The sequence below is a fragment of the Bubalus kerabau genome, chromosome 10, assembly GCF_029407905.1.
Source record: "Bubalus kerabau isolate K-KA32 ecotype Philippines breed swamp buffalo chromosome 10, PCC_UOA_SB_1v2, whole genome shotgun sequence".
NCBI lineage: Eukaryota > Metazoa > Chordata > Mammalia > Artiodactyla > Bovidae > Bubalus > Bubalus kerabau.
In genome coordinates this window covers 23,528,445-23,549,104 of record NC_073633.1, presented here as the reverse complement: position 1 = coordinate 23,549,104, position 20,660 = coordinate 23,528,445, and the positions used below count along the sequence as shown (strand labels likewise).

Below are 20,660 nucleotides of genomic sequence, written 5' to 3'. Positions count from 1 at the left end.
TCTTATATGATTTAATCAAAACACTGTTTCCAAAACTAAATGGAAATAACAATTTATCATGCACCACTTTATGCTTTTTTTTTTTTATGTTTTAATTGTTTCTGTGCTTTACCAGGCAGGAGGTAAAAAAATGAAATTTTAATATAAATTTAATTTAAAATTCAATTTTAGCAAAAGTGCAAAGAGATTCTAATAAGCTAATTGAATACTTCGCATTTCTTTAACACCATCTGTGTACTTTGTATTTTATTACAAGCAACAATTAAATGTTACACCATTGTTGAGAGGTAGATCTTATCATACCAGTTCTATGTGGTAAATAATATAAGGCAGCTTAGAGAAATTGAGGTTGTATGCCTCATTAGAAGTCTGGAAGAAATAGGGATAACCAAAATTGGAACCTGATATTTTTGACTGCAACACCCTAAGATACACTCTCTACCTTATCTTGTTCTTCTAGCATACAGAATTGGAGATTTTATTATTGAACCAGAGATTTTATGCAAGTAATTATCTACAATGTGGTAAGATAATGCTGGATCTAGGAGGAGAATTCATGCACGCCCTCCTGCAATTAGACAAATTTACAATGTACAAATGTCTGTGTTTCCCATGATTGCAAGACACATGTATTTCGCCTAATTGTGTACTTATTACAGCAAAAAAATAGCAAATGATCACCATCACCCCAGAAGTGAACATGTTTGTCCTAATGATTTAATCATTTGATGAAAAAACTTTTTATAACAAACTTTGCAAAAGATGGCTTCTCTGATTTACTGTATCTATTGTGTTGCCTTGTGGATGCATTTGAATGAATGGGCAAACAGTGAGCAAATATATTATTGTCTACTATATGCCAGAGTGAGTGCATGTATATTTTAAATTTATTCCTTATGATCTCATGAAGTTGGGATTCTTTTTTTTTTATTGAAGCATAGTTGATTTACAATGTTATGCCAATCTCTGCTGTACAGCAAAGTGATTCAGTTTTACACACATATACATTCTTTTTTAACAATATTTTCCATATGGTTCATCCCAGGAGACTGAATATAGTTCCCTGTGTTATACAATAGACTATGCTGTTTATCCATTCTAAATGAAATAGTTTGCATCTGGAAGTTGAGATTCTTAATTTTATAGGTAAGGAAAAAGACAAAAAGTAATTTGCCAAGTTTCACCAGCGCTTTCACATCCAAAATTTCAGAGTTCAAGTCCTCTGTTTTTTCCACACAATTCTCAGTAATTGTAATAAGATCTTATTCCTTTTTCTAAAATACGTCTTTGTATTTGTTGTACTGGAGTAATTGCTATCAAGCCTACTTGTCCAGACTGGCAGCATAAACATTGACAGTATGCAATGTTTTTTCCCCCTGGAAACAGTTAATAAAAATAGAATAGTGAATAAACAGATGTGTTATCCTCAATTAAAATAGTCTCTCTTTAATCTTGCAGATACAGTCTTACTGTTTTTAATAAAATATGTTTTAAAATACATGGCACTTTTTTTGGTCAAACAATAGTTATTAGTGATTATTCAGTGCAAAGCACCTAATCATTCTACAGAGCTTGGAAAGGAAGAACCCTGAGAACACCTAAGAAATCATTGTTTAAGGGAAAGAGACAAATTTAAAGGAAAGTTTAATGATAAAAATGTAACTATGACAAAACAAGAAGAATGGCACAAATGTTAAGTGCTAAGGAGTTTACAAAGGCAGAAGACACTAAACGGAGTTGTTCTAAGGCAGCAGTGGCTTCCCAGATGGTACATGGTAAAGAATTTGCCTGCTCTGCATGAGATGCAAGAGTCGTGTGTTTGATCTGTGGGTCAGGAAGATAACCCCCGCCCCCACTCCCCCTCCCCGACCCTGGAGGAGGGCATGACAACTCCAGTAATCTTGCCTAGAGAATCCCATGGAGGAGACTGGCAGGCTACATTCCATAGGGCAGAGTCAGACACAACTAGAGCAACTTAGCATGCTTATTTCCTCTGCATGACATCCTTTCCAATCACTCTACCCCCAACTAACCCATATACTTCAAGACTACTATGTATCACCCGTGACGGACACACTTCCAAGCTTTTGATCATGTTGGAATGAATTAATTTAAACCTAAGTTGGGAAGATCCCCTGGAGAAGGATATGGCAACCCACTCCAGCATTCTTGCCTGAGAATTCCCATGAACAGACGAGCCTGGTGGGCTACAGTCCATGAGGTCGCAAAAGAGTTGGACACCACTCAGCAACAAAACAACAAAGCTAAAAACCAATAGATATTGCCTTCTTACTTCAAAATGTGTTGATTGAATCTTGCTGACATTATATCAAGATTAGTGTTCAGTTCAGTTCAGTCCCTCAGTTGTGTCCAACTCTTTGTGACCTCATGAAGTGCAGCATGCCAGGCCTCCCCGTCCATCACCAACTCCAGAGTCCACCCAAACCCATGTCCATTGTGTCAGTGATGCCAGCCAACCATCTCATCCTCTGTTTTCCCCTTCTCCTCTTGCCCTCAATCTTTCCCAGGATCAGGATCTTTTCAAATGAGTCAGCTCTTCGCATCAGGTGGCCAAAGTATTGGAGTTTCAGCTTCAACATCAGTCCTTCCAATGAACACCCAGGACTGGTCTCCTTTAGAATGGACTGGTTGGATCTCCTTGCAGTCCAAGGGACTCTCAAAGTCTTCTCCAACACCACAGTTCGAAAGCATCAATTCTTCTGCACTCAGCTTTCTTTATGGTCCAACTCTCATATCCATACATGACCACTGGAAAAACCATAGCCTTAACTAGATGGACCTTTGTTAACAAAGTAATGTCTCTGCTTTTTAATATGCTGTCTAGTCATAACTTTCATTCCAAGGGGTTACCTGTTAATTCTTCTAGGTCTCCATGAAAACTTGAAGGTTGTGTCCAAGAGGAGGAGGGGACTTGATGTGCATGTTCTCCATGGCATCCCTCATCTAGGGTGCCTCTAGTGCAAATGCCCAACCCACTTCTCACATCCCCAGGGGGACCTCAGCTTTTAATAGTTCATGGCAAGACAGGATTGATGTTGGAATTCAGTACATTGGACACAACTGATACAATGCTGCCTATTTATGAGTGAGTGAAGGACTGTAGCAAGGAACAAAGGGAAAAGCCTTAAGGGGCTGAAGATTGGAGTAACTGAGGGAACCTGAAATAGTAGCATCTGACAGGCCCACCTGGCTCCAAAGCATTCACGAATAAACACTTTTCTTTTGTCTCTTCTTTACTTTTTTGTTTCTCTCTTGGGTTTTGTTGTTGTTTGTTTGTTTTTCATTTGTTTTGTCTGAAACAATACCATGACTTAAAAGACATAGTCACCTCTTCCAGCTCCAGGAACCAGATGCCACTCCTTAGAGTTATGTTGCAATGTGCCAAGAACCGGTTTTTCAATTCTGTCTTCCTGGCTGTACCCTCACAGACATCATCAGTAAAATAATAATGGAGGGCTTGTGATACATGACTTTATGTCCAGAATTCTTTATGAGCTGCTTCACATTTTGCTTTCATGAGAAGACAGTTTAGTATGTTGGTTGCGTGTTTTGACACACTCAAATGCTGAAGCACTGAACAAGTTCTCATTTTAAAGAGTTTGAAAGGTCAATAAAAATAAATAAAATTATAACATTGTCTCTGCTGCTGCTGCTAAGTCGCTTCAGTCATGTCTGACTCTTTGCGACCCCATAGACGGCAGCCCATCAGGCTCCCCCATCCCTGGGATTCTCCAGGCAAGAACACTGGAGTGGGTTGCCATTTCCTTCTCCAATGCATGAAAGTGAAAAGTGAAAGTGAAGTCGCTCAGTCGCGTCCGACTCTTAACAACCCCATGGACTGCAGCCCACCAGGCTCCTCCAATTGTCTCTAAATGTTATTAAAATAGTATAGTCCCAAAGGGTTACCCCATGTTAATGATTAGTACATTTTTTCATAAAGCAAAACTGAGTATATACAGACAATTTTCTGTGAACGACAAACAACTGCATATATGAACTATGAGTCTATTTTCTTCTAGATGATTGTATGTGGGAGGTTGCAGGTAAAGAGGGTCAAACAGATGTTTTACAAGAGTAAATTTTATTCAGCTAACTTTAAGATGCACTATTGTGTGACAGCCCCATAAGCTCCACATGTGGATGCCCCATTTATTAAGTATATGACCTTAGGCAAGTTACTTAACCACTTAAGAGCCTGTTTTCCCATTTAAAAAAAAAAAAAGGAAGAATAATAGTATTTTCCTCCTTGCATTATAAGGATTACCCAACTTAACTGTGAAGGACTCTTTACAATATCATCATTGGACATAGGAGATGTACAATGTTTTGTTTTAGACCTGAGAATATACAAAGAAAATTAGTCAGTCAATTTTAAAGCAGTTGTCCTTTGAAAAGTATAGATCATTATTCATTTGTCAAATTATTGAAAAATGTTGCTATACTCTTCTATGCTTGTATTTTTATTAGTTACTTCAACAAGACAATTGTTCACTAACAGTATCTCAGGCAATGTGCTAGATGTCGAGAATAAGAAGATAAAGCTGGACTAGTGAGGGAAACGTGTAAACCATTAATTACATTATAACATGATAAGTACTGTAATGATGTATGATCTGAATGTCAGGGTAGCGAGAAGATAAGACATATTAGTGTGGGAAGCAGACAAAGTGTCAAAGAAGGCTTCCTAGGGGAGGTGTGGCCTGAGCTAAGAATTGGAGAAAAAATAAATGATGCTCTGTAAAGAAGGAGTGTTGTATGTACATATAAATATGAAATAATATGGCATATTTGAATCATGGCCTGTTTGGACAATGTTCTTGTCCTTTCTCTGTACCCTTCTTGTATTGTTTTCCCTTTTCTCATTCTTTTTCTTCCTCTTTTCCCTTCCTCCACAGGTAACATGTCTAAAATCCATAGCTTGCAAATGGTAGAGCTAGAAATCAAAGCCTCAATTCCTCCATTTCCAGAGCTTATGCTACTCCTGCTATGGTACTTTGAAGATATTTCACTCTTTTAACAAAGCTTGTCATTATTTTCCTAGCATTTTTGTGAGACTATGTCAGGTTGCTTATTTTACTAAACTCATTTTGATCATCACATTTGGATTCTATTGGGCAATACGCTGGGTTCAAGGAGGGGAAGACGTGTTCCATGCTAGTTCAATTAAATATACATTTACTGAATGCCACTGGATATAAAGCATTGTGCTAGACATTATTGAAAATACAAATCAGGTTACATTTCTTATCCCTAAGAAGCTTACAGTCTAATACGGGAAATGATACTTATTGGAAAACTTCATACATGGCAGCTTATCTGTTAAGCTTAGCACTGGGGTAGTGTTTCTCAACTATCTTTCTTCATTATCATCCCTTAAAGAAACTTTTCAGACCTTTTAATCCTAAACATTTCCCTCATGAAATTTTAATACCACAGAAATACTATATATCTATTTATGTAATGTATTAGACCTATACTTCATACTTAAAAAGAATACTTTTTTTCACACACACATACACCAAAGAACCAATTTCGGCCCCCTTGGAGGCAATATTGCCCATGATGAAAATATATGCACTTAGCTAAGGCTATCACTTTCAAAGTCTAATATTGACAGTCAAATTCCAGTTTCAGATTTTTGGTATCTGCCAAAGATTAAATATAATTTAAAAATTGAATTTCCTGAGTTACAAAATAAAGCCCACAACATTAGATTTTAAAAATAAGATGATTGTGTGTATTCGTGTGTGAGTACTTGTGTGGCTAAGTTCAGAGCTACCACATTGTCTGACTCCTCAAAGAGTATATTCACAATATACTATGTGTGATGGGAAGGGAATAAGAAAATGGAAAACAATTTGAAGCTATAACCATGATGTGTTTGAAACAGAAACTCAAGTTTATAAATTATTTCAACTTCAGCCCACCCTAATCATCTTCAACTTTTCCTGTGCAAAATGTAATTATCTGTGAATAATTAAATCAAAATAATATTAATTTATATATAGGCAGGAAGTATATACCAACCAGAAAATTCATAGTTTATCAGTTCAATTCAGTTCATTTGCTCAATCGTATTTGACTCTTTGTGACCCCATGAACTGCAGCACACTAGGCCTCCCTGTCCATCACCAACTCCCAGAGTCTACCCAAACCATTGAGTTGGTAATGCCATCCAATCATCTCATCCTCTGTCGTCCCCTTCTCCTCCTGCCCTCAATCCCTCCCAGCATCAGGGTCTTTTCAAATGAGTCAGCTCTTCGCATCAGGTGGCCAAAGTATTGGAGTTTTAGCTGCAGCATCAGTCCTTCCAATGAATATTCAGGACGGATTTCCTTTAGGATGGACTGGTTGGATCTCCTTGCAGTCCAAGGGACTCTCAAGAGTCTTCTCCAACACCACAGTTCAAAAGCATCAATTCTTCTGTGCTCAGCTTTCTTTATAGTCCAACTCTCACATCCATACATGACTATTGGAAAAACAATAGCTTTGAAGAGACAGATTTTGTTGGCAAAGTAATGTCTCTGCTTTTTAATATGCTGTCTAGGTTGGTCACAACTTTCCTTCCAAGAAACAAACGTCTTAATTTCATGGCTGCAGTCACCATCTGCAGTGATTTTGGAGCCCAAAATATAAAGTCTGTCACTGTTTCCACTGTTTCCCCATCTATTTCCCATGAAGTGATGGGACCGGATGCCATGATCTTCGTTTTCTGAATGTTGAGCCTTAAGCCAATTCTTTCGCTCTCCACTTTCACTTTCATCAAGAGGCTTTTTAGTTCCTCTTCACTTTCTGCCATAAGGGTGGTGTCATCTGTATATCTGAGGTTATTGATATTTCTCCCAGCAATCTTCATTCCAGCTTGTGTTTCTTCCAGCCCAGCATTTCTCATGATGTACTCTGCATATAAGTCAAATAAGCAGGGTGACAATATACAGCCTTGACGTGCTCCTTTTCGTATTTGGAATCAGTCTGTTGTTCCATGTCCAGTTCTGACTGTTGCTTCCTGACCTGCATACAAATTTCTCAAGAGGCAGATCAGGTGGTCTGGTATTCCCATCTCTTTCAGTCACTCAGTCATGTCCAATCTTTTGGGACCCCATGGACTGTAGCCCACCAGACTCCTCTGCCCATGGAATTCTCTAGGCAAGAATACTGGAGTGGGTAGCTGTCCCTTCTCCAGCGGATCTTCAAACCCAGGGATCAAACCTGAGTCTCCTCCACTGCAGGCAGATTCTTTACCAACTGAGCTACCAGGGAAGGCCCAAATTAGACGGTTGGGCAGAGACTAATTTTGTCATGTTTATTACTGTAAAAGTTGAAAGTTAAGTTGCTCAGTCGCGTCCGACTCTTTGCGACCTGGTGGACTGTAGCCCACCAGGCCTCTCCGTCCATGTGATTCTCCAGGCAAAAATACTGGAGTGAGTTGCCATTTCCTTCTCCAGGGGATCTTCCCGACCCAGGGATTGAACCCAGGTCTCCCACATTGCAGGCAGAAGCTTTAACCTCTGAGCCACCAGGGAAGCCCTTATTACTATAAACTACATATTTAATACCTGGAGAAGGCTGTAGCCCTCCAGGCTCCTCCGTCCAAGGGATTTTCCAGTCAAGGATACCAGAATAGGTTGCCATGCCCTCCTCCAGGGGATCTTCCCCACGCAGGGATCAAACCCGCATCTCCTGCAGGTAATTATTTACCGCTGAGCCACTGGGAGAGCCTTTTTTTAAAAAGCCATGCTACCATTTAAAATTATATGATAGGAAACTATGAACTGATCTGGAAAGATGGTCATACTATGCAGCTGAACTGGGAAGAAAAGGCAGCTGCAAAGCATGGTTAAAGGATGGTCCTGTGTCCTGTATGCAGATTTATATGAGTGACTCAGGGGAATTTCTAAAACTTTACTAAGTGTTCATTTACTAATCATAAGATCCACACATTTTAAGTGTACAATTAAAGGATTTTAAATACATGTACAGAGTTTGTACAACCATCCCATTTCAGGTAAAGAGATTTTTTCTTTTCAAATTTACGTATATTTTCTTATACTTCTACAATAGGTATGTATAACTGGTAATTTTTTTAAATTTAATTTCCCCTTTTTACCACTGATGTTTCAAAAAAAAATAAAAGATACAAAACGCCAAAATAACCGTAATGGTAGTTAAAAATTTTTTCCAAAGACCAAAAAAGGTAGAAAGCAAATACAGTTTAATTCTTATAGAAGGATTAAAGACTCATGGAGATTAAAGGACCTGCTCTCAGTCTGTGTAAGTAGGAAAGTGAAGGTGAGCTGCCTTATACACAAGGTGCAAAACGGCACATAGGCATGCTTTTATCCCCACCTGCTCGCCCTCTCTGTGTCTCTTACTTTTTCTCTCTCTCTTCCCACCCCTACCCTTGCTGATCCTCTTACCATATTTCAGCTTAAAGGAATAAGAACTTTTATTTTTGGAGTTATCCAAATTCCTAATTCAACTTTAATTCTTAAAAGGAAATGTAATCAGGGTGATAAGTATAAGGAAAAACAAATTCCAGAAATAAACAGGAACGTGGAATCAGCAAAAAATGATAATGGAATAGATTGCTCTTTCAAAGATCAATACGTAATTAACAATTATGATAGCTATGGAAACTATATGGTATATACCAAATAAACATTTGATTTCCCGGGCAAAACTGCAATCATTTTCCATGTTTAAATATCTTATGCCATCATGGAGAAATCAGATTGAAAAATAGGAATGAGATGTGAAATTTTCTGAAGTTTTCTTAATTTTGTTTTATAGAACTAGAACATAAACCTGTATTTCACTGTTAGTATGTAAGCCAGTGTTAGGATAAATATGAAAATATGGGGGAGGAGGATGAAACTCCAAAGCCTATTCATGTCAGAAAAAAAACTAAAAATACATTTTTCACACAATAGGATCACAGAATGTTGTAAAATGAGATACAAGTTATCTCTACATCGATCTCTTTATGAATAAGAAAATCAGAAAAACTATGATTGGCCCATAGTGACATTACTGGTTTTGTTGTTGTTCAGTTGCTAAATCATGTCCATCTCCTCGCAACCCCATGGACTACAGCACCCAGGCTTCCCTGTTCTTCACTATCTCCCAAAGTTTGCTCTTGTCCTTTAAGTCGGTGATACCATCCAACCATCCAACTGATGTCTCTGCTTTTTAATACACTGTCCAGGTTTGTCATAACTTTTCTTCCAAGGAGCAAGCATCTTTTAATTTCATGGCTGCAGTCACCATCCACAGTGATTTTGGAGCCCAAGAAAATAAAATCTGTCACTGTTTCCGTTTTTTTCCCCATCTACTTACCATGAAGTTATGGGAGCAGATGCCATGATCTTAGTTTTTTAAGTGTTGAGTTTTAAGCCAGCTTTTTCACTCTCTTCACCTTCATCAAGAGGCTCTCTAGTTCCTCTTCGCTTTCTCCCATTAAACTGGTATCATCCTCATGTCTAACGTTGTTGACATTTCTCCCGGCAATCTTGATTCCAGCTTGTGTGTCACTGAGCCTGGCATTTCACATTATGAACTCTGCATACAAGTCAAATAAATAAGCAGGGTGACAATATATAGCCTTGACGTACTCCTGTCCCAATTTTGAACCAGTCCATTGTTCCATGTCTGGTTCTAATTTATCTAATACTACTACTAATAGTATTATTCCGTGTAAATAACGTTTTTAAATGATCACATGATCATCAGGAGTGTAACTGAGAAATTGTACAATAAGGGGTCAAAGAAGTTGAATTTGTGTGTCGAGGCTGGAAAAAGAGAAGAGGGCATGGGCTAGAGAGGGAAACAAACTCATATGAGTGAGTTAGAGCAAGATAAGCAGAAGGCAATGGGGTCATAGGAGAATTTTAAGTAAATGATGGACCCAAATCTCTTTCGAGAGCTGGGCTAGGTTGGAATTGTGAGCCTTAAAGTCTTAGTGAACAGTTGGAGGCCAAAAGTTTGTCTTGCAGTCAGAGCCAAAACAACCTCAGGATGGTAGGTAGCTTCAGGCGTGCTTCTTTACCACTGGCAAACGAAGAGGCTTTTCTCCAAGAGTTCATAGCATTTTGTCACCATTCTTTCCAGAGATTTGTTCAAAGTTACCATAACAATAACAGCGCTCCCAAGAGCTCTACAGACCTCATCTAGATAGAACTTTTCTTCTACAATGGGGTTATACATAATCTTCATAGGCATAATCTCTCTTAAACAGCAGAGAGCATTGGGAATTAGAATCTTTACAATATGCTTTTGGTTCCTCAGAATATCCAGACAAGTAGAACTGACTGGATGTAGAGCTAGAAGGGATTTTAGAAGTCCTGATTTTACAGAAGGAAAAACAGAGGCTCAACAGAATAAACTGACCTGCCCAGTACCAAAGTGACCAACAGCAGAACTGGCACTAGAACTGCAATTGCCTAATTTCTAGTGCAATGCTCTGTCCACTCTGTTGTCCACTTGGAAATTTAAACTGTCTTAAAAAAAATCTGATGCAGGGATTCCTAAATACTTGGCCAGGAAATTGTGCTAGGTTGGCTATAAAAAATTATAAGTAGTGGGGGCGAGTGGAGGGATAAATTGGAAGATTGGGACTGACATATGCTATGCTATGCTATGCTAAGTCACTTCAGTCATGTCCGACTCTGTGTGACCCCATAGACGGCAGCCCACCAGGCTCCCCTGTCCCTGAGATTCTCCAGGCAAGAACACTGGAGTGGGTTGCCATTTCCTTCTCCAATGCATGAAATTGAAAAGTGAAAGTGAAGTTGCTCAGTCGTGTCCAACTCTTCACGACCCCATGGACTGCAGCCTACCAGGCTCCTCTGTCCATGGGATTTTCCAGGCAAGAGTACTGGAGTGGGGTGTCATTGCCTTCTCCAGGGACTGACATATACACACTACCAAATATATATGAAATAGACAACTAATAAGGATCTACAGTATAGCACAAGGAACTATACTCAATACTCTGTTATGGACTACATGGGAAAAGAATCCTTTAAAAAAAAAAATATATATATATACACATAGATAAAGGACAGAAATGGTATCGACCTAACAGAAGCAGAAGGTATTAAGAAGAGGTGGCAAGAATACACAGAAGAACTGTACAAAAAAGATCTTCACAACCCAGACAATCACGATGGTGTGATCACTCATCTAGAGCCAGACATCCTGGAATGTGAAGTCAAGTGGGCCTTAGAAAGCATCACTACGAACAAAGCTAGTGGAGGTGATGGAATTCCAGTTGAGCTATTTCAAATCCTGAAAGATGATGCTGTGAAAGTGCTGCACTCATATGCCAGCAAATTTGGAAAACTCAGCAGTGGCCACAGGACTGGAAAAGGTCAGTGTTCATTCCAATCCCAAAGAAAGGCAATGCCAAAGAATGCTCAAACTACTGCACAATTGCACTCATCTCACACGCTAGTAGAGTAATGCTTAAAATTCTCCAAGCCAGGCTTCAGCAATACGTGAACCATGAAATTCCACATGTTCAAGCTGGTTTTAGAAAAGGCAGAGGACTCAGAGATCAAATTGCCAACATCCGCTGGGTCATGGAAAAAGCAAGAGAGTTCCAGAAAAACACCTATTTCTGCTTTATTGACTATGCCAAAGCCTTTGACTGTGTGGATCACAATAAACTGTGGAAAATTCTTCAAGGGATGGGAATACCAGACCACCTGACCTGCCTCTTGAGAAACCTATATGCAGGTCAGGAAGCAACAGTTAGAACTGGACATGGAACAACAGACTGGTTCCAAATAGGAAAAGGAGCACGTCAAGGCTGTATATTATCACCCTTCTTATTTAATTTATATGCAGAGTACATCATGAGAAACGCTGGACTGGAAGAAACACAAGCTGGAATCAAGATTGCCGGGAGAAATATCAATAACCTCAGATATACAGATGACACCACCCTTATGGCAGAAAGTGAAGAGGAACTAAAAAGCCTCTTGATGAAAGTGCAAGAGGAGAGTGAAAAAGGTTGGCTTAAAGCTCAACATTCAGAAAACAAAGAAAATGGCATCCGGTCCCATCACTTCATGGGAAATAGATGGGGAAACAGTGGAAACAGTGTCAGACTTTATTTTGGGGGGCTCCAAAATCACTGCAGACGGTGACTGCAGCCATGAAATTAAAAGACGTTTACTCCTTGGAAGGAAAGTTATGTCCAACCTATATAGCATATTCAAAAGCAGAGACATCAGTTTGCCAACAAAGGTCCATCTAGTCAAGCCTATAGTTTTTCCTGTGGTCACGTATGGATGTGAGAGTTGGACTGTGAAGAAGGCTCAGCACCGAAGAATTGATGCTTTTGAACTGTGGTGTTGGAGAAGACTCTTGAGAGTCCCTTGGACTGCAAGGAGATCCAACCAGTCCTCTCTGAAGGAGATCAGCCCTGGGATTTCTTTGGAGGGAATGATGCTGAAGCTGAAACTCCAGTACTTTGGCCACCTCATGTGAAGAGCTGACTCATTGGAAAAGACTCTGATGCTGGGAGGGATTGGGGGCAGGAGGAGAAAGGGACGACAGAGAATGAGATGGCTGGATGGCATCACTGATTCAATGGACGTGAGTCTGAGTGAACTCCAGGAGATGGTGACGGACAGGGAGGCCTGGCGTGCTGCGATTCATGGGGTCACAAAAAGTCGGACACGACTGAGCGACTGAACTGAACTGAACTGAACTGAGTTTTATATATATATATATAAACCTCACTTTGTGGTATACCTAAAACTAACACAATATTATAAATCAACCATCAGTCACTCAGTCATGTCCAACTCTTTGTGACCCCATGGACTGTGGCATACCAGGCTTCCCTGTCCTTCACCATCTCCCATAACTTGCTCAAACTCATGTCCATTGAGTTGGTAAAGCCATCCAACCATCTTATCCTCTGTTGTGCCCTTCCCCTGCCTTCAATCTTTCCCAAAAAGACGCATCAAGGTCTTTTTCAAAGAGTCAGCTCTTTGCATCAGGTGGCCAAAGTATTGGAGCTTCAGCTTCAGCATCAGTCCGTCCAGTGAATATTCAGGACTGATTTCCTTTAGGATTGACTGGTTGGATCTCCTTGCAGTCCAAGGGACTCTCAAGAGTCTTCTCCAACAGCACAGTTCAAAAGCATCAATTCTTCTGCACTCAGCTTTCTTTATAGTCCAACTCTCACATCCATATACGACTATTGGAAAAACCATAGCTTTGACGAGACAGACCTTTGTTGGCAAAGTAATGTCTCTGCTTTTTAATATGCTGTCTAGGTTGGTCACAACTTTCCTTCCAAGGAGCAAGTGTCTTTTAATTTCATGGCTGTACTCACCACCTACAGTAATTTTGGAGCCCAAGAAAATAAAGTCTGTCACTGTTTCCACTGTTTCCCTATCTATTTGCCATGAAGTGATGGGACCAGATGCCATGATCTTAGTTTTCTGAATGTTGAGTTTTAAGCCAGCTTTTTCACTCTCCTCTTTCACTTTCATCAAGAGACTTTTTAGTTCTTCTTTGCTTTCTGCATAAGGGTGGTATCATTTGCATATCTGAAGTTATTGACATTTCTACCGGCAATCTTGATTCCAGCTTCTGCTTCATCCAGCCCGGCATTTCGCATAAGGTACTCTGCATATAAGTTAAATAAGCAGAGTGACAATATACAGCCTTGATGTACTCCTTTCCAATTTGGAACCAGTCCATTTTTCAATGTCTAGTTTTAACTGCTGCTTCTTGACCTGCATACAAATTTCTCAGGAGGCAGGTAAGGTGGTCTGGTTTTCCCATCTCTTTAAGAATTTTCCAGTTTGTGTGATCCACACTGTCAAAGGCTTTGGCATAGTCAATAATGCAGAAGTAGATGTTTTTCTGGAATTCTCTTGCTTTATCTATGATCCAATGGATGTTGGCGATTTGATCTCTGGTTCCTCTGCCTTTTCTACATCCAACTTGAACATCCATCTGGAAGTTTACGTACTGTTGAAGCCTGGCTTGGAAAATTTTGAGTGTTACTTTGCTAGCGTGTGAGATGAGTTCAATTGTGCAGTAGTTTGAACTTCCTTTGGCATGCCTTTCTTTGGGGTTGGAATGAAAACTGACCTTTTCCATTCCTGTGGCCACTTCTGAGTTATCCAAATTTGCTGTCATATTGAGCGCAGCACTAAAACAGCATCATCTTTTAGGATCTGAAATAGGTCAGCTGGAATTCCTTCACTTCCCCTAGCTTTGTTGGTAGTGATGTTTCCTAAGGCCCACTTGACTTCGCACTCCAGGATGTCTGGCTCTAGGTGAGATCACACCATTGCAGTTATCTGGATCCTTAAGATCTTTTCTGTGTAGTTCTTCTATGTATTCTTGCCACTTCTTCCTAATCTCTTCTGCTTCTTTTAGGTTCGTACCATTTCTGTCCTTTCTTGTGCCTATCTTTGCATGAAATGTTTCCTTGGTATCTCTAAATGTTCTCTATGGTTTTTCTCAACCATCAAAACATCTGCTTAGTAGTATTTGGTTATGTAATTATCTAATTGATTTAAGTAATCTAAATTAAGGTATGATTAAAATTTTAACTGTCCTCACAGAGAGTCTGTTTTTTCATATGGACATCTGCTAATTCCTATTTTCCAGAAAGAATACTGGAATACTTTTAATACTCCCTACCCCTTTTCACCCTTTATTCTCAATCCTGGTCCCTTATCCAATGTTCTAGAAAGTAAAATATGTGGAATGGCGATACTATTTGTTAAGGCCCCTTTTTTTGCTAGAGTTAAATTTATTTCATCAATTGCTTTGGTTTCCAGAAATGTATTGTTTTTTAGATAAAAGTACTAAAATAGGGGTCGTTTTTTAAAATTGGAGGATAATTGCTTTACAATGAGACCATATTTAAATGGTAAAATTAAAGGCCATAGAATTTAGCTAATAAGAGGTACAGGCTTCCCCAGTGACTCAAATGGTAAAGAATCCTCCTGCAGTGCAGGAGATGCAGGAGACACAGGTTTGATCCCTGGGTTGGGATGATCCCCTGAAGAAGGATATGGTAACTCACTCCAATATTCTTGCCTGGGAAGTCCCATGGACAGAGAGGTTAGTGAGTTACAGTCCACAGGATCACAAAGACTCAGACGTGACTGAGCATGCACAAAAGGTACAGGCAGTCAGAAGTAGTAAGATATTGACCGTTTAAGGAGTTAAGAGGGAGTTTTTGTGGTGAACTACTCATATTGCAAACCAAAAAAACTAGCTTCTGGTTTTAAAGGCCACAACCCCTATGCAAAACCATTTAAACTCTCACTGAAGTAGATGGTATACTCTCTTTCAGAGTCTGTTTTCTTTTTGCTTTTATCTTTTTCTTTCCTTTCCAATTCCTGAAAATAGTCAAAAAACATGGGAATCACCTGCATTTTTTTTAAATGAGCTATATGAATAAAAATAAGAAGTGACTAGCCAAAAGTAGCCTTGGAGGTAGAGAACTAAATTTAATTACTCTGACTAGAAAGTTACTTACTAAAATAACCTGGGGTTATATGTGCCAACAGGAATCATTTCTCTATTATTCACCACTTATGGCCAAAACAGCACTAGAAATTTCAGAGCCTTGCAGGTCAAGGCTAAAGAAAGTTAAATATTTGCCAAAAGTCAGCCTAGCTCATTAGGGGAGGGAGGTCCCAAAATGAGAGTTTGGATTTCCGAACTCAATGCTCTTTCCATTCTGCTGAGATGTTCCATTTTGTGGTCATGGAACTCTGGAAAGGCTTAGAGGATTGGGTTCTCCATCTTTTGCAGCCTTTCCTAGTCACAGAATACAACACTACATGGAAATTTTTTTAGTAAGCTTTCTTTATTTGTGATTTATAGGTTGTTGGCATCTTGGACCTATAGCATACAAATGACTCTCTTTCATGCATAATATCAACCTATTAGGTGAGTGAGGCATAATCTAGTGGGGGGTGGGATTCAACAGTCATCCTAATCTCCTCTCAGAATTACCTCTGATACTCCTACTCCTCTTCAAACAGAATCAACCAAATATCTTCAGCTCTGAAGGGAAATCTCTCTGCAGGGCCTTGTTTTGTTTTTATTCTTTCTCTGCCCTCTACTACCCTGGATCGAAGATTAACTTTTTTTTGTCTCGTTATCATCATTTTTCTCAACTGAGTCTGTCTTCATCACCCTGGTCTTCATTTTCTTTTCATTAATGTCAGGTCTATTGCCTGACATATTCACAGTTGCTACTGTGTTCTCTACTCTGCTGTGTCAGCTGGTTCTACCTCAGTAGCTGACCTTGCCTGAACTATTAACCCATTCCATATTACTGACTCACTTCCTATCTCTGGCCCTGTGTGTATCTCTGGCTCTGTCTATGTCTCGGCTTCTGCTCGGGCCCTTGATTGTACCACTGAACTCAACTGTCTTTCTGGTGCCTTACTCATGCATGAAGAAACACCTGAGTCTCCCTCAGATAGACTCAATTTCACTGTGGCCATATTTCCTACCCTTGTCCTTATTATAGGGATCACGAGGAGGTTTTGATCTGGAGGAGGAACTTGAGAACTTAAGTGATTGAGTACAGAGAGGAACCCTAGAGAAAAAGAAAAGGTCAAGGTCAGCATTGTGGATGAGTAATAGATAAAATCTCAAGTCATCAAACACCCCTGAAGAGTAACACTAACTTAATTATAATGGGATTTGATTAATAACACATTTATGAACATCCTGTTCATTGTCTTTAGGGGCTTGGAATTCAAAACATTAGTCCTAGTTTTTCTGTAATACAATGTTTTCCTGCGGTATGCAAACCAACTTACTGGGGCACAGGAAGAAAATAATAATTTATTTTTATATTTTAAACAAATAATGTTTAAATTCTATTTTTGAGTGTATTTTACAGTGTAATGACTATATTATTAATATGTGTGCATATTTTATAAACAAACATATATCTTTTTGGAATGTTTGCTAGAAAGGGTCTTATGAAGAGAGTGTGTGAGGCAATGGTTTGGAGACTACTGTTGCAGTTAATAAAGATAAGTAGGTGACTTAGAAAGATTATAGGAGAAGTGTCGCACAGGCAAACGCCAGTGCTATTGCTCTGCTTTATTCTGGAGATCCATAAAGGTGGAGAGTTTATTTGATATGACAAAGGGAGAGGGGAACTAAGGGACTATCTTCTGAAAGAGCAGAAGAACTATAAATAGCTCAGTTGTATCTTTACCTTCTCTACTTCCTGAATACATCTGTTCAGGGTCAGGTATCATTATTGGAAAAAATGCTTTAGATAAATTGGAAGCACTTGCTTTAGGACTGTTCATTGACATGAAAATGACACTTGTAGAATCCTTCCAAATTATGAGATTCTAATATACCAAACAAACAACCCAAAGAAAGGGAAAAGGAGATAGAAGAGCAATCACGTAAAATTGCATTTTCTGTGCATTCCCTACCTAACAAGAGCTTTAACTCACCAATCATCATGTAGAGGATACTGCCCAACCAATTGATGTGGTAGACTATCAGGAAATGGGGTTCCAAGACATTCTTACTATACAATTTCACTTGCACCAGGAAAAAGATGAGGCAGAAGAGTAGGCAGGTGCCTGGGATCAGAATGAAAGCTATTACTACCTGTGATAGCCCTCCTTCTGCCTCCACCCTCTTCCCTCTCTCTGCACTTGCCTTCATCCTCAACTGCCTCAATTATGCCATGGAGACCTATTAATGGTAGTGGTCATGGGAAGACCCATTTGGCAAAGGCCTTCTGCTTTGACTGGAGTAAAGTTGTCAAGGTGGAGCCTATAGATAATATAGACAGAACAAGTAGCAAGTTGCTACATGGTAATTTTCCAGGTGCCAGAAGGGCCTCCAGCCTTTATCTCCCCTATCGTCCCACAGATAACCCTTAGAAATGTTTCCATTGGATTAAGCATCATATTTTCTGGGTCCCCTCTTTCAGAGGTATTAGCCCTGTCTGGAGTAAAAGTTTATTGAAAACTGTCTTCCCTTTGGGAAGAGACAAGGGTCTTATGATAGCAGTATCATGTAAGGCTGGGAATAACTTGATAAAAGAAAGGGAGATGGCACTGGGAAGGGAAGAAATGCAAGGACTCTAGGGACAAACTTTTCCAACCTCATCGTGTTGTACCTGAAATGAAACAGAAGATGCATATGCCCAGATCTATGTAGGTTTTGTCTCCTGGCCCTTTGGTGAGAGAGATGCTGAGCCATATAATAATAATGAGGATGGTGAAGGCAGAGATGAGGAAGAAGGCCCTGGAGAACTGGAGGTAGTCTGCCAGGGGAAGGGGAAAAGGAGAGGCTTGAATGAAGGATACCTGCCTTATAGAAGGCTGAACAGGGTCTTGGGAAGGGGTGAGGAACAAAGGACGATGGAATCAGGGCTTGTCTTACATGCAACGGAGTCAGAGTAAGGAGCCCCCAAGTTGGGGGGGGGGCGGTGCTTCACAGGCACCCATAAGGACCCTCTTTCGACCTCCTCATTGACATGTGGAATTCCTTTAACGAGGAAGGAAATAATTTACTCCACAAGGAGGGAAAGGCTGAAATTAGAACCATAATCTTAAGAGGCATGTTATGAGGTAACTCTCATATAAAGGCATAGAATGACCAATATTTCTTTTTCTGAGGGAAGTTGTAAGTGCAAAGGTCAGCAGGCATTAGCTTCCAATAATAAAGGGGCTTTGGCTTTTAAGTCGTTGAGGAAGCTTGGATGAGACAAACTCACACAAAGGTGCCGTGCTTGCAGGCGCTGTCCGTACATGCTGGTGAATCAGTGAGGGGGTGTGGGTCAGGGTTAGCAGGAGAAAAGAGAGTGGTGAGCGGTGGGGGGATCTGACAGGGTGGGTGTACCAAAGGAGGGGGCTGGAATCTGGAAAGTACTCACAGGGGGCCTTCAAAGTGTTGCCCCAGCAGAGATCATGGTGGCATAAGGTCCAGAGCCCCGTCAAGAGCTTCTGCCTGTCCTTCAGCACCACGAACTGCACCCAGTGTAAAGGGGACAAGCAGAGCAGCAGGACGCAGTTGAAGCCCGATGAGCAAGCACAAAGATGGCGAACGCAGCTGCGGCTTTTCTGCAGGAACCGGCGCAGGTAGGGCGGTATGGAAGAGAAGCGGTGCATCCGGGGCAGAATTGGCTGTGGTGTGGAAGAGAGGAAGACATCACGGAAGGAATCTCAACCCAGGCGTCTCCATCTCCAACCACAGAAAAGTCAAGCTCTGACTTGGGCTGGGGGTAAGTCCTCCTTCCCTCCACACTTCAGGGTATTTTTCTCCTCTGGCCCCAGCCTCCCACAACCGTTTTTCAATTTTAACAACTTATTGACCGGAGATGTATTAATACATCTTTCCTGACCTGAACTTTATTGACTGGAGACCTTTCAACATTCACTTCCCTAACAAATCGCCTGCCTCAGGCATTTATTTCAGCAAAAATCCCCCATTCAATATTGTGTTAATTTAAAAAAATACTCCATTTCACCTCTCCCCAGTTTTTAAAAAATGGAGTTTTGCCTCTCCTACCTCGACACTTGCCCCATGACACACACAAGCTGCTGCCTCAGAAAGGACTTCAACCCCTACCTGGCTCACAGAAAGGCTTTCCCCACTCTGTGATGGCAACCCATCCCAGTATTATTGCCTAGAAAATCCCGTAGACAGAAGGGCCTGGTGGGCTACAGTCCATGGGGTCACAATTAGTCGGACACAGTTGAGCACACATGCAGACACACTCACACACCCTGTAGGTTGGGTGGCTCGTTCTGCTGATGTTGTAAACGCTCTGGAGGGCCCTTTCATTTCCTTCTCTTCTCTCCATCCTGGCTCCTGGCTCACTGCTGTAGCCAACTGCCAAAGAACTTAAGCCCCTCCCAACACCCTTCCCCGCCCCTCCCCCACCTAGGGGACAGAAACAGCCGGAGTCAGAACACGAAGCATGGGTACTGTGTCTGTCTCATCTGCCAGATCTGATCCAATCCAAGACTCCCACCCAGGTCTCTGTTGAACTCCAGACTCCTACAGCAATCTGCACGCTGACCCCAGATTTCTCACAGACGCATCAACACCTAAGAGGTCTTTAAGAAATGGAGTCATCCTCTTTCCATCCTGAACCCCCATCCTGTACCCTTTTCTTCTTTAAAATATTTATTCTTCTTCTTTTTATTTGGCTGCACAGGATCTTAGTTGCAGCACGCAGGATCTTCAGCCTTCATTGGCAGCATGTGGGATCTTTAGTTGCAGCATGCAGAATCTAGTTCCTTGACCAGGGTTTGAAACCAGTTCCCCTGCATTGGGAACTCAGAGTCTTAGCCACTGCACCACACTAGGGAAGACCCCCATACCCTTTTATTACCTCCCACCAGTCAATCACAATGTGTTATGCCAATTCTACCTCTTTAATGTTCTCAAGCCCACCTTGTATTTTTGTTTCCACTCCTTTAGGATATGTCATGGAGAAGGCAATGGCACTCCACTCCAGTACTCTTGCCTGGAAAATTCCATGGATGGAGGAGCCTGGTGGGCCGCAGTCTGTGGGGTCGCTAGGAGTCAGATACGACTCAGCGACTTCACTTTCACTTTTCACTTTTATGCACTGGAGAAGGAAATGGCAACCC

The 20,660-nt window shown here is 40.7% G+C and overlaps 1 protein-coding gene across 2 annotated transcripts; it reads right to left on the bottom strand.

Moving 5' to 3' along the window:
• Positions 1-8,216: 8,216 nt before the first annotated feature.
• On the bottom strand, positions 8,217-19,882 carry LOC129620415 (transmembrane protein 202-like). Of its 2 annotated transcripts, none has more exons than XM_055536264.1 (3): positions 19,787-19,882; positions 18,935-19,184; positions 8,217-9,579 (listed from the first exon to the last, which is right to left on the bottom strand). In XM_055536264.1, coding segments are annotated over exons 1-3 (330 nt in total). In that variant the 5' UTR covers positions 19,865-19,882; the 3' UTR covers positions 8,217-9,577. The 2 variants fall into 2 exon arrangements, with proteins under 2 accessions (XP_055392239.1, XP_055392238.1); XM_055536263.1 differs by lacking the exon at positions 8,217-9,579 and adding an exon at positions 15,843-16,615.
• Positions 19,883-20,660: the final 778 nt, after the last annotated feature.